This window comes from Rhagoletis pomonella, unplaced genomic scaffold (genome assembly GCF_013731165.1).
Source record: "Rhagoletis pomonella isolate Grant_MI unplaced genomic scaffold, Rhpom_1.0 Rhpom_scaffold_00010, whole genome shotgun sequence".
Classification (NCBI taxonomy): Eukaryota; Metazoa; Arthropoda; class Insecta; order Diptera; family Tephritidae; genus Rhagoletis; species Rhagoletis pomonella.
In genome coordinates this window covers 31,294,083-31,307,425 of record NW_023458564.1, presented here as the reverse complement: position 1 = coordinate 31,307,425, position 13,343 = coordinate 31,294,083, and the positions used below count along the sequence as shown (strand labels likewise).

The 13,343-nt window shown below is 38.3% G+C and overlaps 2 protein-coding genes across 2 annotated transcripts in view; both read right to left on the bottom strand.

The window, feature by feature from the left end:
• Positions 1-5,397, bottom strand: part of LOC118746231 — an 80,933-nt gene extending 75,536 nt beyond the window's left edge. Inside the window, exons 1-4 of the mRNA XM_036480060.1 lie at positions 5,093-5,397; positions 4,844-5,035; positions 4,702-4,770; positions 3,467-4,625 (exon numbers count right to left, since the gene is read on the bottom strand). Coding sequence (XP_036335953.1) covers positions 3,467-4,625; positions 4,702-4,770; positions 4,844-5,035; positions 5,093-5,377 — 1,705 coding nt within the window. The 5' untranslated portion in view covers positions 5,378-5,397. The remainder of the gene's footprint in view (positions 1-3,466; positions 4,626-4,701; positions 4,771-4,843; positions 5,036-5,092) is intronic.
• A 127-nt stretch (positions 5,398-5,524) lies between these two features.
• On the bottom strand, positions 5,525-6,897 carry LOC118746233 (snurportin-1-like). The gene is made up of 2 exons (XM_036480062.1): positions 6,858-6,897; positions 5,525-6,804 (listed from the first exon to the last, which is right to left on the bottom strand). The coding sequence occupies exon 2, from the start codon at positions 6,784-6,786 to the stop codon at positions 5,701-5,703; it is 1,086 nt and encodes a 361-aa protein (XP_036335955.1). The 5' UTR covers positions 6,787-6,804; positions 6,858-6,897; the 3' UTR covers positions 5,525-5,700.
• Between the last annotated feature and the right edge of the window lie 6,446 nt (positions 6,898-13,343).

Sequence of the window (13,343 nt, the reverse complement as noted above, 5' to 3'; positions counted from 1 at the left end):
TATAATTGATGGAAATGTCCAATATACGCAACCGCGGGTAAATGTCTAATTGGAACGTAACTGCGTAAATATGATGCTTTGGCTTGATGCATTTCTGAACGCGCCCATGCCTTTACACCCTTATGGCTCTGAGGGGCCAATGAATGCGACATACTACTCCATACAATCCAAGCGCATTGTACAATTGAACATACATACATTTTGCGCTGGATGAGTGTTGAACATTATTTACTAAGTTCTTTTGATAAGCAGATTACGGTTATTATCGTCAGTTTGGCCATAAATTGCTGCCGTTAAAAGATATTAACCAATTAATTGTTTATTTCGTAAATTAACTGAGTCCCTCGGCCTATTTATTCAAAAGAGAGAAAATCAAAGAAATTATGGACAAACAAATGAGTGATAAATACGAAATAAAGATCCCAAGGGACTATAAACCAAGATTATTTATAACTGATATGCACTTTGAAAAAAATAGTGATGAATTGATAGAATGTTTAAAGAACCAAAACAAATGCCTAGAGCAAGGCGAAATAAAAGTTATTAAACAATATAGTGTCAAAAATAACACCAAAACCTATTATAACGCAATTGTAGAGGTGGATGAGTGTATGTTTACTAGCGTTATGAAGTTAGATAAGCTAAACATAGGATGGGAAAGATGCAGATTTTACGATGGTGTTAACGTGACAACGTGTTTTAAATGCAAAGGATACAATCATAAAGCGACCGATTGTAAAAGTGAAGAAGTGTGCAGTAAATGTCTGGGAAAACACAAAACCACGGAGTGTAATGAAACTCCTAAAAACAAGTGTATAAATTGCATAAAGGCTAATGAAAAATTGAACTTAGGGCTAGACGAAAATCACTTATGTAATAGCCGAGATTGTCCAGTCTATTTAAAGCACTTAAGTGCAAAAAAGCATAGGCTTGGTTATTAGCAACTAACACACCACTCAGAAGTTGTAGATCAACATGAGGAATATATTCCCGCAAAAGTTAACCGCAAAAGCAAGTCTGCAAATGCTGCTAACAGTGTATTAAAATGTATTTACTTAAATATTAATAGCATAGTTTCGAATAAAAGTGAATTGGAAGTGATGGCGGAAGTTCATAAGCCGGCGATCATATTATGCTCTGAAACGTGTACAACAAAAGATATTGAAGATAAAGAATTGGAAATAGCAACTTTTAACATGATAAGATGTGATTCCCACAGCAGGCACACTGGCGGAGTACTAATATACGTACATAGAGAAATAAACTTTAATATAATATACAATGATAGTGTTAACATGAACTTGTGGTGTATTGTAATAAAATTGAAAAAACTGGGTAAAAAGTGGCAAATAGGGGTGCTCTATCACTCGCCAAGCACAAGTGATGCAGCTTTCTTAAACTATTTAAATGAAATATTAATTGATAAATATGAAAAAAGTAACCACAATATAATAACTAGTTGGTGATTTTAATATTAACATGAATCATATATCAACATATAGTACAAGACTGAATGAAATATTTTCGGTGATGGGTATGGCTCAAAAAGTGGATTTTAATACACGAATTACGGATACAACTGAATCTAAAATTGATCTCGTATATTCAAATTCAGAAGAAATAAAGTGTAAATCTTTGCAAGCATACAAAATTTCCGATCATGAAACTATAATGTTCAATGTTCCATCATCTAAATCTTATAAGATGAGAGTGTCCAAGAAAATTATTGCTTGGGATAAATATAGTAATGACAGTTTATTAAACCTACTAAGGACTTTTAATTTTAATATCGATGAAAACGCATTAATTGATGATAAAGTTGAACTAGTGAACCACATTTTAACGCAAGCAATGGAAAATTTAACTTATGAAAAAGAAGTACATATAAAACTAATGAATAAGTGGTACGATAGAGAGCTTGCACAATTAAATAAACATAAATTTTATTTATATACATGTGCTATACAGACAGGATTGTGGGATGAATACAAAAATATTAATAAAATGTATAAAAACCTGGTTAAAATAAAGAAAATTAAATACATGGAAAATAAAGTCATAATGAATGAAAACAACGCCAAAGAAATGTGGAAGTACCTTAAATCCACGGTCTGCTTGGCGCGTGATAAGGAAGGTATTAATAAAGCGGTAATCGATGGTATATTGATAGAAGATGATCTTGCTTTGGCAAATGGACTTAACAAGTTTTTTATAAATAGTGTGATAGAAATAAATAATATTATAGAATATTTCGATATAACACTAAGTGGTAGTCACGCCAATTCCGAATTTAAGTTTGCAAAAATTACAACCGATGAAGTTATAAAAATCCTGCAAGATTTTAAATACAAAATAGGCGGTAGAAAAATTCTGTCTGACGGTGTAATAAAAGACTCTATAATGTATACAGGGTATTTCTACGCCCAAATAATAAATAGCAGTTTGGAAGATGGTATTGTACCAGAAAAGTGGAAAATGTCAACGGTGATCCCAGTTGAAAAAGTCAAAAAGACAATACAACCAGAAGAGCTCAGACCCATAAATACCATACCAAGTGATGCTAAAATTCTTGAGGTGTATGTTAAGAATCAATTGGTAAAACATCTAGATTCAAACAAAATACTTATCAGTCAACAGTCGGGTTTTAGGAAAAAACATTCGTGCGAAACAGCTCTTAACTTTGTGATATCGGAGTGGAAAGACGACCTAAATAATAAGAAAGTGGTGGTTGCTGTCTTTCTTGACCTTAGTCTACGTTTTTTCATTTAGCTTGAATATTTCCAATCATAAAGCCCTAAAACTCCATATTTCTGCCTTTTTCGACTTTCATGGCCTGTAAGTACATACATTTTTGAGTCTGGATAATAAATTTTAGTAATTTAGTAATTTTTTAAAGCCTTTATATATATGCCAAGAAAAAATGTGTGTATCTCGAACAATTCAATAGTTATAACATTTTTAATGAATACACATTTTTTTACATGATATTTACATGAAAAATTTCAAATGCCCACCTTCTAAAATTGAAAAAAAAATTGTTCAAATGGGAGAGCTTTTTTCTGACGAAATAGGTCTTTTTATAAAGCCATAAATTCGTTAGGTTAGTTATTTTGGATTAGCCTAATATGTATGTATGCATTCGCAAGCACACACACTGTCAACACCTGCACAACGAATGAAAGTGTTTCATTAGATTTGACGAAAAAAATTTTAAAATATAATTGCCTTATGAAGTGCATTAGGGCAGAAAACGAGAACCGATAACTAATACTATTTCCTAAAAACCTAAAAAGGTAGGTTCCACAAATAAAAAAAATTAAATTCGAGTTTTTGTTCTTCTAAAGACAATGTTTATTACATTGCATATACATATGTATGTATCTCGGAATTTTTAATTACACTAAAATCCTACTGTAAACTACAGTATATTGACAAAATATTTTCAAATCTAAAATACATTACTTACGCAATTTAGCTACAATATTAGTTTTGTCTTGGGGTGGTGGATTTGACGAGTTGTTAAGCAAAGCTGTGAGTGTTGCATGCGATGAGCTTAGTGTACTTGGCTTTGTAAGTGGAGTTGCGTCGCTGGAGCTGGTGGCAATATTGCAACTTCCTGCAGCAGCAGTAGCAGCATTATTAGTATTTACTTTATTTAGTGGTGTTACAGCTGCGTCTGCTGAAGATACTGTGGTAATATTGGCGATTGGGGTGGTCGTTTTAATACTACCACCGGTATTACTATTTGTACGGTTATTCTGTGCTGCAATCCCCTGGAGCAGTGCATTACGTAAGTGACTATTACCCTGGGCACCAGGACCAACGGAAAATGAGTTTGTAATTAATCCACGGCTCTTTATGTTCAAATCGACAAAGAATAACTTCATCTTTTGGATCATAAATTCTGGCACAGTAAATGTGTTCATAACATTAAGATCTATATTCGGCTTGTTTCGATATGTTTCGTGTGTTTGCTTCAATCGACAGACTTCTTCATGTATCAGAAAGAGAAAACGAGAATTGCGATTTTGTGCAGCTATAACATTTTGTGAACTTAGCCAATCTCGATCTTCATTGTCAGGTAAATAGCGGATTAGTTCAGGATGTTTGCTAGCTAAGCGCTCTTTTCCATCTGTGCCAAATCCAAAAGCTTGATTAGCCTGCACATCTAAAACGAATTTGGTTGTGGTCGAAATATGGGCTGTGTTCCAAAAAATTTGCCTTCGACCAGAAGTAGCCGAAGCCGGTACAGTACCCGATTTCTGTTGTTGATTTTGCTGAGGCAAGGATTGAGATTGTTGCAAGAAGGTTGGCGTTGAACCCAGATTAGCTTTTGCATTTCCAGTAGAAACTACAGTGCTAGACACATTAATTGGAATAACGGGCTGCACTTGTTGCTGAGTTGAGACGGTTAACAGTTTTTTGGCGGGCAACTCATTGAAATCGGCAAGTTTAGGTGGTGGACGTCTGACAGCAAAACGTAGACTAGTTGCTTCACTGGTGGTATACTGTGGTATTGTATTGGGGGCAGTAATGGATACGCATGCTAATGGCTGCTTTATAGAGCGATAGGGATTGTATTGTGCCTTTGCGTTCTCTAATAGTGCACACGACATCTTTTGCAACTAAAAAATTTATTTACAACCAATTTATTAGACAAATTTGTATATATGTATGTATGTACTAAGGAAAATTACTCACAATTTCCTCAGATACAACGTTTTGACCCAAATTCTCTTTAATGTTTTGAAATGCTGGTTTGAAATAGGTCTGAAAAAATTTAAATATTAACTCATGTTAGGAAATTAAATTTATTACTTTTAAATTAATTATTTTCGCTTACCTCCATGTACTGCTTTATAATGACATCGATTTCATGGTCAAAGGATTGTTGAATGCTAATACGTAGCAACTCAAGCGAACGCATGGCCGATTCTGCAGTGGCCCCTGTACCACTTACTTGTACAGGACAACTTAAACGCTGACGTAAGCGCTGGAGCATCGTCTCGGCCATGTGAGGTGTAGTAACATATTTCTTAAATTTATTTAAACTTAATATTTAAATTTTTTATAGTTAATATATTATTCGTACCATGGTATCGATAGAAGCAGTGGATGTGTTCGTAGAAATGGCACTGTTTATGACTGGGAATGTAGGGTTTGGCGGCTGTTGTACCGATGTTTGGGCTGATTGTACTTCCAATTTCATTACTGGGGGACTAGCAACGCTAGTAACCATTGAATGTGTTGTTTGATTGGAGCAATTGGAGTCGTCCGAAGATGACTGTAAGCCAGTTGGCGACCTATTTGCTTCTGTAGAAGATGCAGAAGTGGAGCCTGCATCGCTTAGAATTTTCCAGCTGCGTTGGATTACCATTTTCTTTTGAATTTATTCCTTGTAATGTATTGTGTTTCTCAATTTCAAGTATGGTACAATACACTATTTTCTTCGTTGATACAAGTTTTCGTAACTGTTTACTGATGTGAAATGGCTGCAGCATTGACCAGGCACGCGAAATAATAAAGTTGTGTATCGATATTCTACTCAAGCTCCCGCGTTGCTCACTGCTATCGTATTTGCTCTGTAGACCCGTTGAAGTGGTCATTGCGCAGATGCAAACAAACCACTTTCTACCCCTAAAACATAAGTTCTCATTTAGTAGCATTTACGAAGCAACAGGAGCAACTATAACTGCTTTCCTAGTCACCACCATTAACATCACAGGTCAAAAATTGGTCAGCAGGCTCATCAATTTCTAATCTTCGTTCAGCTTCTAACAAAGCAAGCAGTGATCCATTTTCAGTCTTGTCAAATTTTGCGTACTCGTCTTCATCACAATTGACCGTTTCCGTTGTGTCCATTTCTGCTGAATTGGAGTGTTTTCGGAAGCGTCTTTGTTTTTTGCAAGCTAACTTAGCATCAAACTCTTCCATATATACCAGTGGTTCAGTATAGTCGCTGGGCTTTTGATAACTTTCATTAACAGGATATCCTAATACGTCAGGAACCATGAACACAAAAAGCCACCCTACTAATGGTGTGGACCCACATGTATAACTTGATTCTTTGTGGTAAAACAACAATCCATCAAGCTCTGGTACATTGTTAGGAAAGAATGGAAAGCGTAGCAGAGCTTCCGATACATTTTCAATATTCTCCATATCTAATCGTTCCAACAATATCAAAGGTTTTTCATTGTTTATGCCACGCTCGGCCAGGTCATGGCACTCATCAAACTTTGAACGTAACCAGAAAAAGCGAAATTGCGCCTCACAATGAATAAGTTCTTGATTCCCATAAATTAAGGCGTCCAACACATAAAAGGTATCTTGATCAGAAGAATAAACACAGTCGAGTAACGTGCTTATTTTACTTCCTCGTTGTCCATTGTCACCGGGTAAACAAGTGTGAAAAGTCATCCGCTTACGGCCTGCTTTGGAATACATATCAGTACGTCCATTAGTAGCCATCAACAAACAACGCTGACCCTTTGGGCATGGTACCATGGCCCAATCATCCAAGCTCACGGGTCTGTCGCGGAGCCATTCAGATAGTTGTAGCGTATAGTCAGAACCATAAGCATCTTTTAAGGCCCTTGAAGCCCCTAATTTACCACCATGTGCGCACAATTTAGTTTTGTGCCGGTTATCACTCAAATCAGCATCGCGTTGTAAATCCTGCAGTAAGAAACGTTTGCGTTTTTGCTCCTCTAATAGTTTTTTACGCCTCTCTTCTTGCAATTGAAATCTACCTTTGATGCTTTGCTTATATAAATCGCGAAACATTGTGAACAAATTCTCAATCTAAAAATGATAAGTACATAATTAAAATAAAAACAATTTGCGGCTCCAAATACTTTTCATAAAAAACCTTCTCGCAAATTAGCGCTGTGAAACTATCGATGGTACTATCGATACTAGCGAATGGTTATATTTGTATGCACTATCGAATGGTTGTTGGCCGCTATCGATAGTCTATGCTTGAGGAAATATATACATATATGAGCCGTCATAGATTCGCCAACAGTTAGCGAGTGGCGAAACGAACGAACTCAATGAGGTACACCCAAACTCGCTATCGTCTATCCGTGCTAGCTAACTTTGTTGTTGCTTTCACATGCAAAATTCTTCTTTAAGCGACCGGACTCAAACATAGCGAGCGAGAAGTGGCGAATCGATGACGGCTACATATATACCAGCTGCATTCCAGCAGCAGTGGGAATAGCAGGAATTTACAGGATATTACAGGAAGCTGTTCCCGCATGACACCTTACATAAAGTTTATTCAAAGAACGTAAATCTATAAGAAGAGACAACACGTTATAATTGTAACGAGTGGGAACATCAGGAGCGTGCTTTCTCTTTCGCCCAAATACGTTTTGTGATTGGATGAAAAAAGAAGGCACGCTCCTCATGTTGACACTCGCTACAATTATAACGTGTTGTCTCCTCTTAAAGATTTACGTCTAAATATTTAGTATTAGCAACGGGCTTTTTCGTGCCTTTTCGTGCTTTTCTGAAATTTTACTGAACGCCCAGGCCCGCACGAGTTCGTGCTGACAGCAAATGTTCCGGACCGTACCCGTACCCCGACGGGCCCCTGCGTAAGCACGGCCCGTGCCCATCTTTAGCCTCGATTGAACAAACTATTCTTATATCGATGAGAAAAGAACAAAGTTACTGATAATCGCTATATAACAATTAGCTAATTCTTCAGGAACCAAACAAAACTAAAAAGTTTATATAAATAGCTTCGTCAATGCATTTTAAAATTATCCGATACTATCGATAGTTTCATTGCAAATGACATGTGTGTGATAGCCCCACATGGGTTTCGATAATTTAGCAGACAGAAAATACTATCGACTAATCGCTTAGGATAGAGCTCCACACCAAGCTTTTGAGACTTGCTAACAGCGCATGATCCAACTACACAAGATCTGACAAGATGAAGCAAAAGAATAAAGTAATTTTCTGGCTGACGTTTGTAATTTCGGCGGCATGTTATTTTCTTTGAAAAGTAAACAAGGAAGATGAAGACGAAGCAATGAGGAAAAAATGCAAGCAACTTTGCGGCACATGTTTGTGCTAATAAATTTACTATTTTGTACGTGTTTTTGCAACAAATCACCGCGCACTTTATTTTAATTACATTTGCATAAAAAATTTATTGGAACTCACTTAATAGAGGTGGGTAACTCAGAACTGTGCTGATTTACTGTGCTGACTCTTAGAACTGTGCCGCACGCTCAGACTCACTTCTGAAAAAGTTTTTAACTCAGTAACTCAGTTTATGTGCTGACAATGTATAGCTCAGTGTGCTACAGAGTCGATATGGTAACTCAGTTGATGTGCTGACACTTGCATAGCTCGGTGCGGCTTGCATTGTTTAGAACTGTGTCGATGTAATAACTCAATTGATGAGCTGACACATTCACACAATACGATCTTCCAAAAAGTACCATAATAGATGGCATCACTAGACTAACCATCAATTGAATATACGATTTCCAAATTTAACAAGAAGCAAGGCGAATAGCCCAGTTATGCATACTTGCACTGTTATACCATTTTTACGTTAAAATCAAAACCAAACAGAATTCTACATGTGAAGTGCTATGCGTTGGGTAACCGCTTACATGCATAGCCCATTTAACAGATTCTTGTATGACAACTCTCAAGCAAAGCTAAGTATGCATAACTGGGCTAGAAGTTAATACATCCAAGGGGAATTATTTTGCAAATGAACTCACCAGTTGAAATAGGTTTCTAAAATTTTGCCGGACAGCTACGAACAGAAGCTAAAGATAATCTTTTCTAAATCGATTTCGATTACTAACATCATCAAAAATTTCGATGTACATACCAATTGTGCGATAGCACACTTGTGCCAGCTCACTGTGCTGACTCATTAAAGTGAGTTGGAGTTACTGAGTCAGCACACCAAAATTTACAGAGTTACCCACCCTTATCACTTAAAATTCGCTGAAATAAACGACCGACAAAATACACATAAAGAAAGAAGCAAATCAGAAATAACAACTTCAAAATTACGAACGTCACACATTTTTTTCTAAATTGCTATTACAAATGGTTGCTTCTCAACCAATAATTTCTGTTCTAATTGGTTCATGCTAACACCGCCGAGAGCAGTGTTGCCGTGACGCCATGAAAAAAATGTATCGTAAAAGAAACAAAAATGGATCAAAGTAAGTAAGTTAGGTATCAAAGAGTCAAGTTAAAAAAAAAACTTAAAAAACTGCTATTTGGTTTTATACCATTGCTTTATATTATTGTCGATAGCCGAAAAATCATGTATTTCGCATTCATACACATACATACATATGTATCTACAACAAGAAAAATCTTTTACACAATTAGGGGATTCACAAGACGTGTTAACCGTCGTAAAATCTTAAGGTTAACATCTTTTTTAATTAAAATGGTTTTAGGGGATTTCTAACTAAACCGAAATTCTTTTAAACTGATAAAGAATATATAATTAGCCAACCCCCCAACCATTTTAACCGCTATTTTACATAAACAAGTGTTAAGCTTAAGATTTTACGACGGTTAACACGTCTTGTGAATCCCCTAAATGTGACAATCTATAAAAAAAATAAATTATTGTTTTTAATCTTGTATAGAGATGAACAAAAAATATATTGGCTGCATTTCTTTATCCCTTCTGAACGTTTGGAATACATTTTTTTGTTTACTTTTTCTTTAGAACGTTCTTGATAATAGGTTACTGTTTATTTCAAACGAATTCAGTTTATTCTGCCTGTGAGATGGGATTGTCTAGAAAGTATGAAGAAACGCAGCCTTTGTATAGATTTTAAAGAAGCTTGAATTCAAACATATGTACATTATACTGCACCACCAAAAAAAGTTGCGGTTTTTCCGCCGCGATTACAAAATTTATTACATTTTAAGACGCTGTTTTGTCATCTGAGGGGACTTTTTTCAAAAAGTTCTTTAAGAAACTATTTTCATTCATAAAAAAAACTCCATTTTTGGAGGTATTTTCAAATCGGTCGAGCTCGCTTAAATCTTAATATTTTTCCAAAATACTTTGGTGGACGTCTTAAAATATAATAGATTTTGTAATGCCAATGGAAAAACAGTACCGATTTTTTTTTCTTATGGGGAGTGATGCAGTCTAATTTACATATATACATATTGTATGAAATACGACAAAATGTGATCAAAATTTCTACTAAATTAACGACACTTTTTATTCAATATCTCCGAAACTAAAGGAGATATCCAAAAATGAAGAACACCATTTCTAAGATATTGATAAGTTTAATATGACTGCATCACTAACTTAATTTTAACTAAATTATCGAAAAAGTTGTAGTCAATATCTAGAACTAAATATCGTCAAAATGGCGCTTACGACAATCTTTTACCCAGGCGACGATACTCGATACTTTTCGTTGGATACCAATTAATTTTGGTATCGGGGCGAATTTTCTTTTGGAACTTTTTCTCCGCTAATATGAATCGCTCGATGATTTATGACTGTATAAACGAGAGCGGCCTTTAAATATTGAAGATGTTATTTTTTTCCTGAAACCAGTATGCAAAAAGCTTTTTTAAAAGATATTTTTGTTGTTCTTGCATTAGGGAATCCATTTTCATGGTCGCAAAAACAAAAAAAAATTAAAGTTCATTGTACGCTGCTCTTAGTTAGTTAGTTCGTTGGGTAACGCACTGCGACCGTTAGGTATATTGTGCCCCTAGCTCATCACAACACCTCAACCAGCCCCAGAGTGTTTATAAACTTCACAATAGACCCCGGGGACAGTGAGTGTGAGCTTCTATCTTGGCCAGACGTTCCCTATGCTCCTATACCTCCAGCGCGCAACGGCCTCAAACTCCATCAGAAGGTGTAGGGGAGTTTCCCTGGCCGCATCGCAGAAGCGACGCAGGTCCCTGGACCAGATACCTAGATGGTACAAGTGTCGGCTGAGCCTACAGTGGCCAGTCAAAAATCCTGTAATCTTTTGGAAGATTCATGAGTAGCCTGTATCTTATCAGATTGCAACCTCCTAATATGCTTTTAGCCTGACGTTGACCCATAGTGCCACGCCAGTGCAGTTCCCTCAGTTTGCAATTGTCCGTTCTGAGCATATCCTTTATGGTACTGGGTCCCAATGCCAGAAAGGGCTCAGGTCCTATCGGGGTCGAGCAAGCCGCTAATCTGGCCAGGTGATCAGCCTCCTGCAACCCTATGTGCCCAGGTACCCACATTAGTTGGATATCATTAACCTCCGCCAGAGCATTAAGCCTCTCGACACACTCCAAAACCAAGGAGGACATAAGTGCCACCTGACTATCACTTAGTATAAGTATCCTTTCATTCCTATAGTTCCTGCTAATGTTAATCGCTGCGCACTATGTCGTCCGCGTACCCTTGGCAACGGACGCCCTCGTTAGTGAGTATCTGTAGGAGTTCGTCCACAACTAAGCTCCACAGTAGAGGAGATAGTACTCCCCCTTGCGGGCACCCTTTTGTCATTTGTATTTGAACGACGCTGTCACCAACTTCATTTTTGGCGATCCTGGTCTGCAGTAACCTTGTTATCCATCGCCGGATGGTTAGCTGAACGTTATGTTTCTCAAGAGCATTATCAGAGGCCCCCCGATATCGAGGAAGGCACAGAGCACCACCTCATCACACTCAAAGGCCCCTTGTATTTCCTCCGTTAAGGCATACAGCGCAGTGTCCGTGGACCTACCCACCCTGTACACGTGCTGGTCGGAATGCAGAGGGGTTTGTTGCAGAGTGTTTAACCTGATTTCATGGTCAATAATTTTGAATGACTTGGCAAGAGAGTAATCTCTTTTACCTGCCTTCGGGATAAAGGTAACCCTGGCCCTCTGCCACACATTGGGAATGTGGGCCAGTGCTAGACTGTCCCTCATAATATCCACAAGAAGTGGAAGTAAGAGCTCCCCGCCCTGCTTCAGTAACACCGGACATATACCATCCACCCCAGGGGCCTTGTACCGTTCGAAGGAGTCCAAAGCCCACCTCACTTTTTGCCGGTTTATAAGGCTTTTAGCCAGATTCCAGTCTGGTTGGGATGGCCTGAACGCACGGAACATCGCTTCTCCGGCGGTTGGAATGGCGTCCGGAAAGTGGGCCGACAGCAGGGCGAGTGCCCTTTCCTGTTCAGTACCTGAAAAAATCCCATTAGGTAGCCTAATAGCCAATCTGGTGCCTGTGTTGTCCCTTGCCAAAGCTTTATCAAGCCTAGCAGCTGCAGGAGTGGATGCGATGTTCTCGCAAAAGTCCTGAAGCTGCTACGCTTGGCATTTCTAATCTCCTTATTGTACTTTGTAAGACTGACTGAGTATTCCTCCCAGTTCCCGGTGCGCTTTGCCCTATTAAAAAGTCTGCGCACCTCCTTCCTAAGAACCGAGAGTTCTTAGGAGGAGGCTGAGCCTTCCCCTTAGGCTTTGATACGGGACAGCTGGACGTAAAGGCATCTAAAATAGCGCCGTTCAGCCTATTAACCCTGTCCTCTAGCGCCATACAATCTACCTTTCTTTGTTGTAGCTCTATCCTGGGTAGGTTCAGTCTAAGTACCTCTTCGTATTTGGCCCAGTCTGTTTTCCTGGGATTTCTCTTAGGGTAACCTGTCTGACAAACAGCTCCCAGTGCAAACCGGATAATCCTGTGATCCGACAGTGAAGGCTCAGATGAGACCTTCCACTGAACGATCAGAGGACTGGCCAGTCTGTTGCTGAGAGCGATGTCAAGAACTTCCTCTCTGACCCTAGGAAGGAACGTTGGTTCATTACCGACATTGTGAATGCTCGGTCTTCGCTAATAATATGTTTAAAAGGCACTCACCCTTGCCGTTTGTGTCCGAGCTGCCTCACTCCATATTGTGGGCGTTTGCATCGCAGCCTAGAATAGCAGGAAGTCGTCTCCTGCGGCAGAATTCTAGAAGCCGCTGTACCTCAAGGGGCGGTACATTGGCGTTGTCTCCCGGGAAGTAGGCTGCAGCCAAGACCACCTCCATCTCCGACCGCCGAGGCGGCCACCGCGTGATGCAGATTGACTATAGGCTAGGCTTAATGAAAACTTATTGTGGAAAGCAACAATAATTTGAAAAAATGGGAATTAACAAGGCGAAGTTAGCACAGTGCGTAGGCAACTGGCTGAGTCAGTGGGATCGTCGGTTCGAATCCTACTGAAAGAAGTCTGATGAGGAAATGTGGTGATTTCCGAAATAGCTATTTATCACTTCTACAATTTTTTCAAATTATTGTTGCTTTTCCACAATAAGTTTTCACTAAAAAAACGTCCTCAAGCTCAATAAAAA

Bases quoted from the DNA above. Each gene is read 5' to 3' on its own strand.
- LOC118746233 (XM_036480062.1), bottom strand. From the start codon at position 6,786: ATGTTTCGCGATTTATATAAGCAAAGCATCAAAGGTAGATTTCAATTG.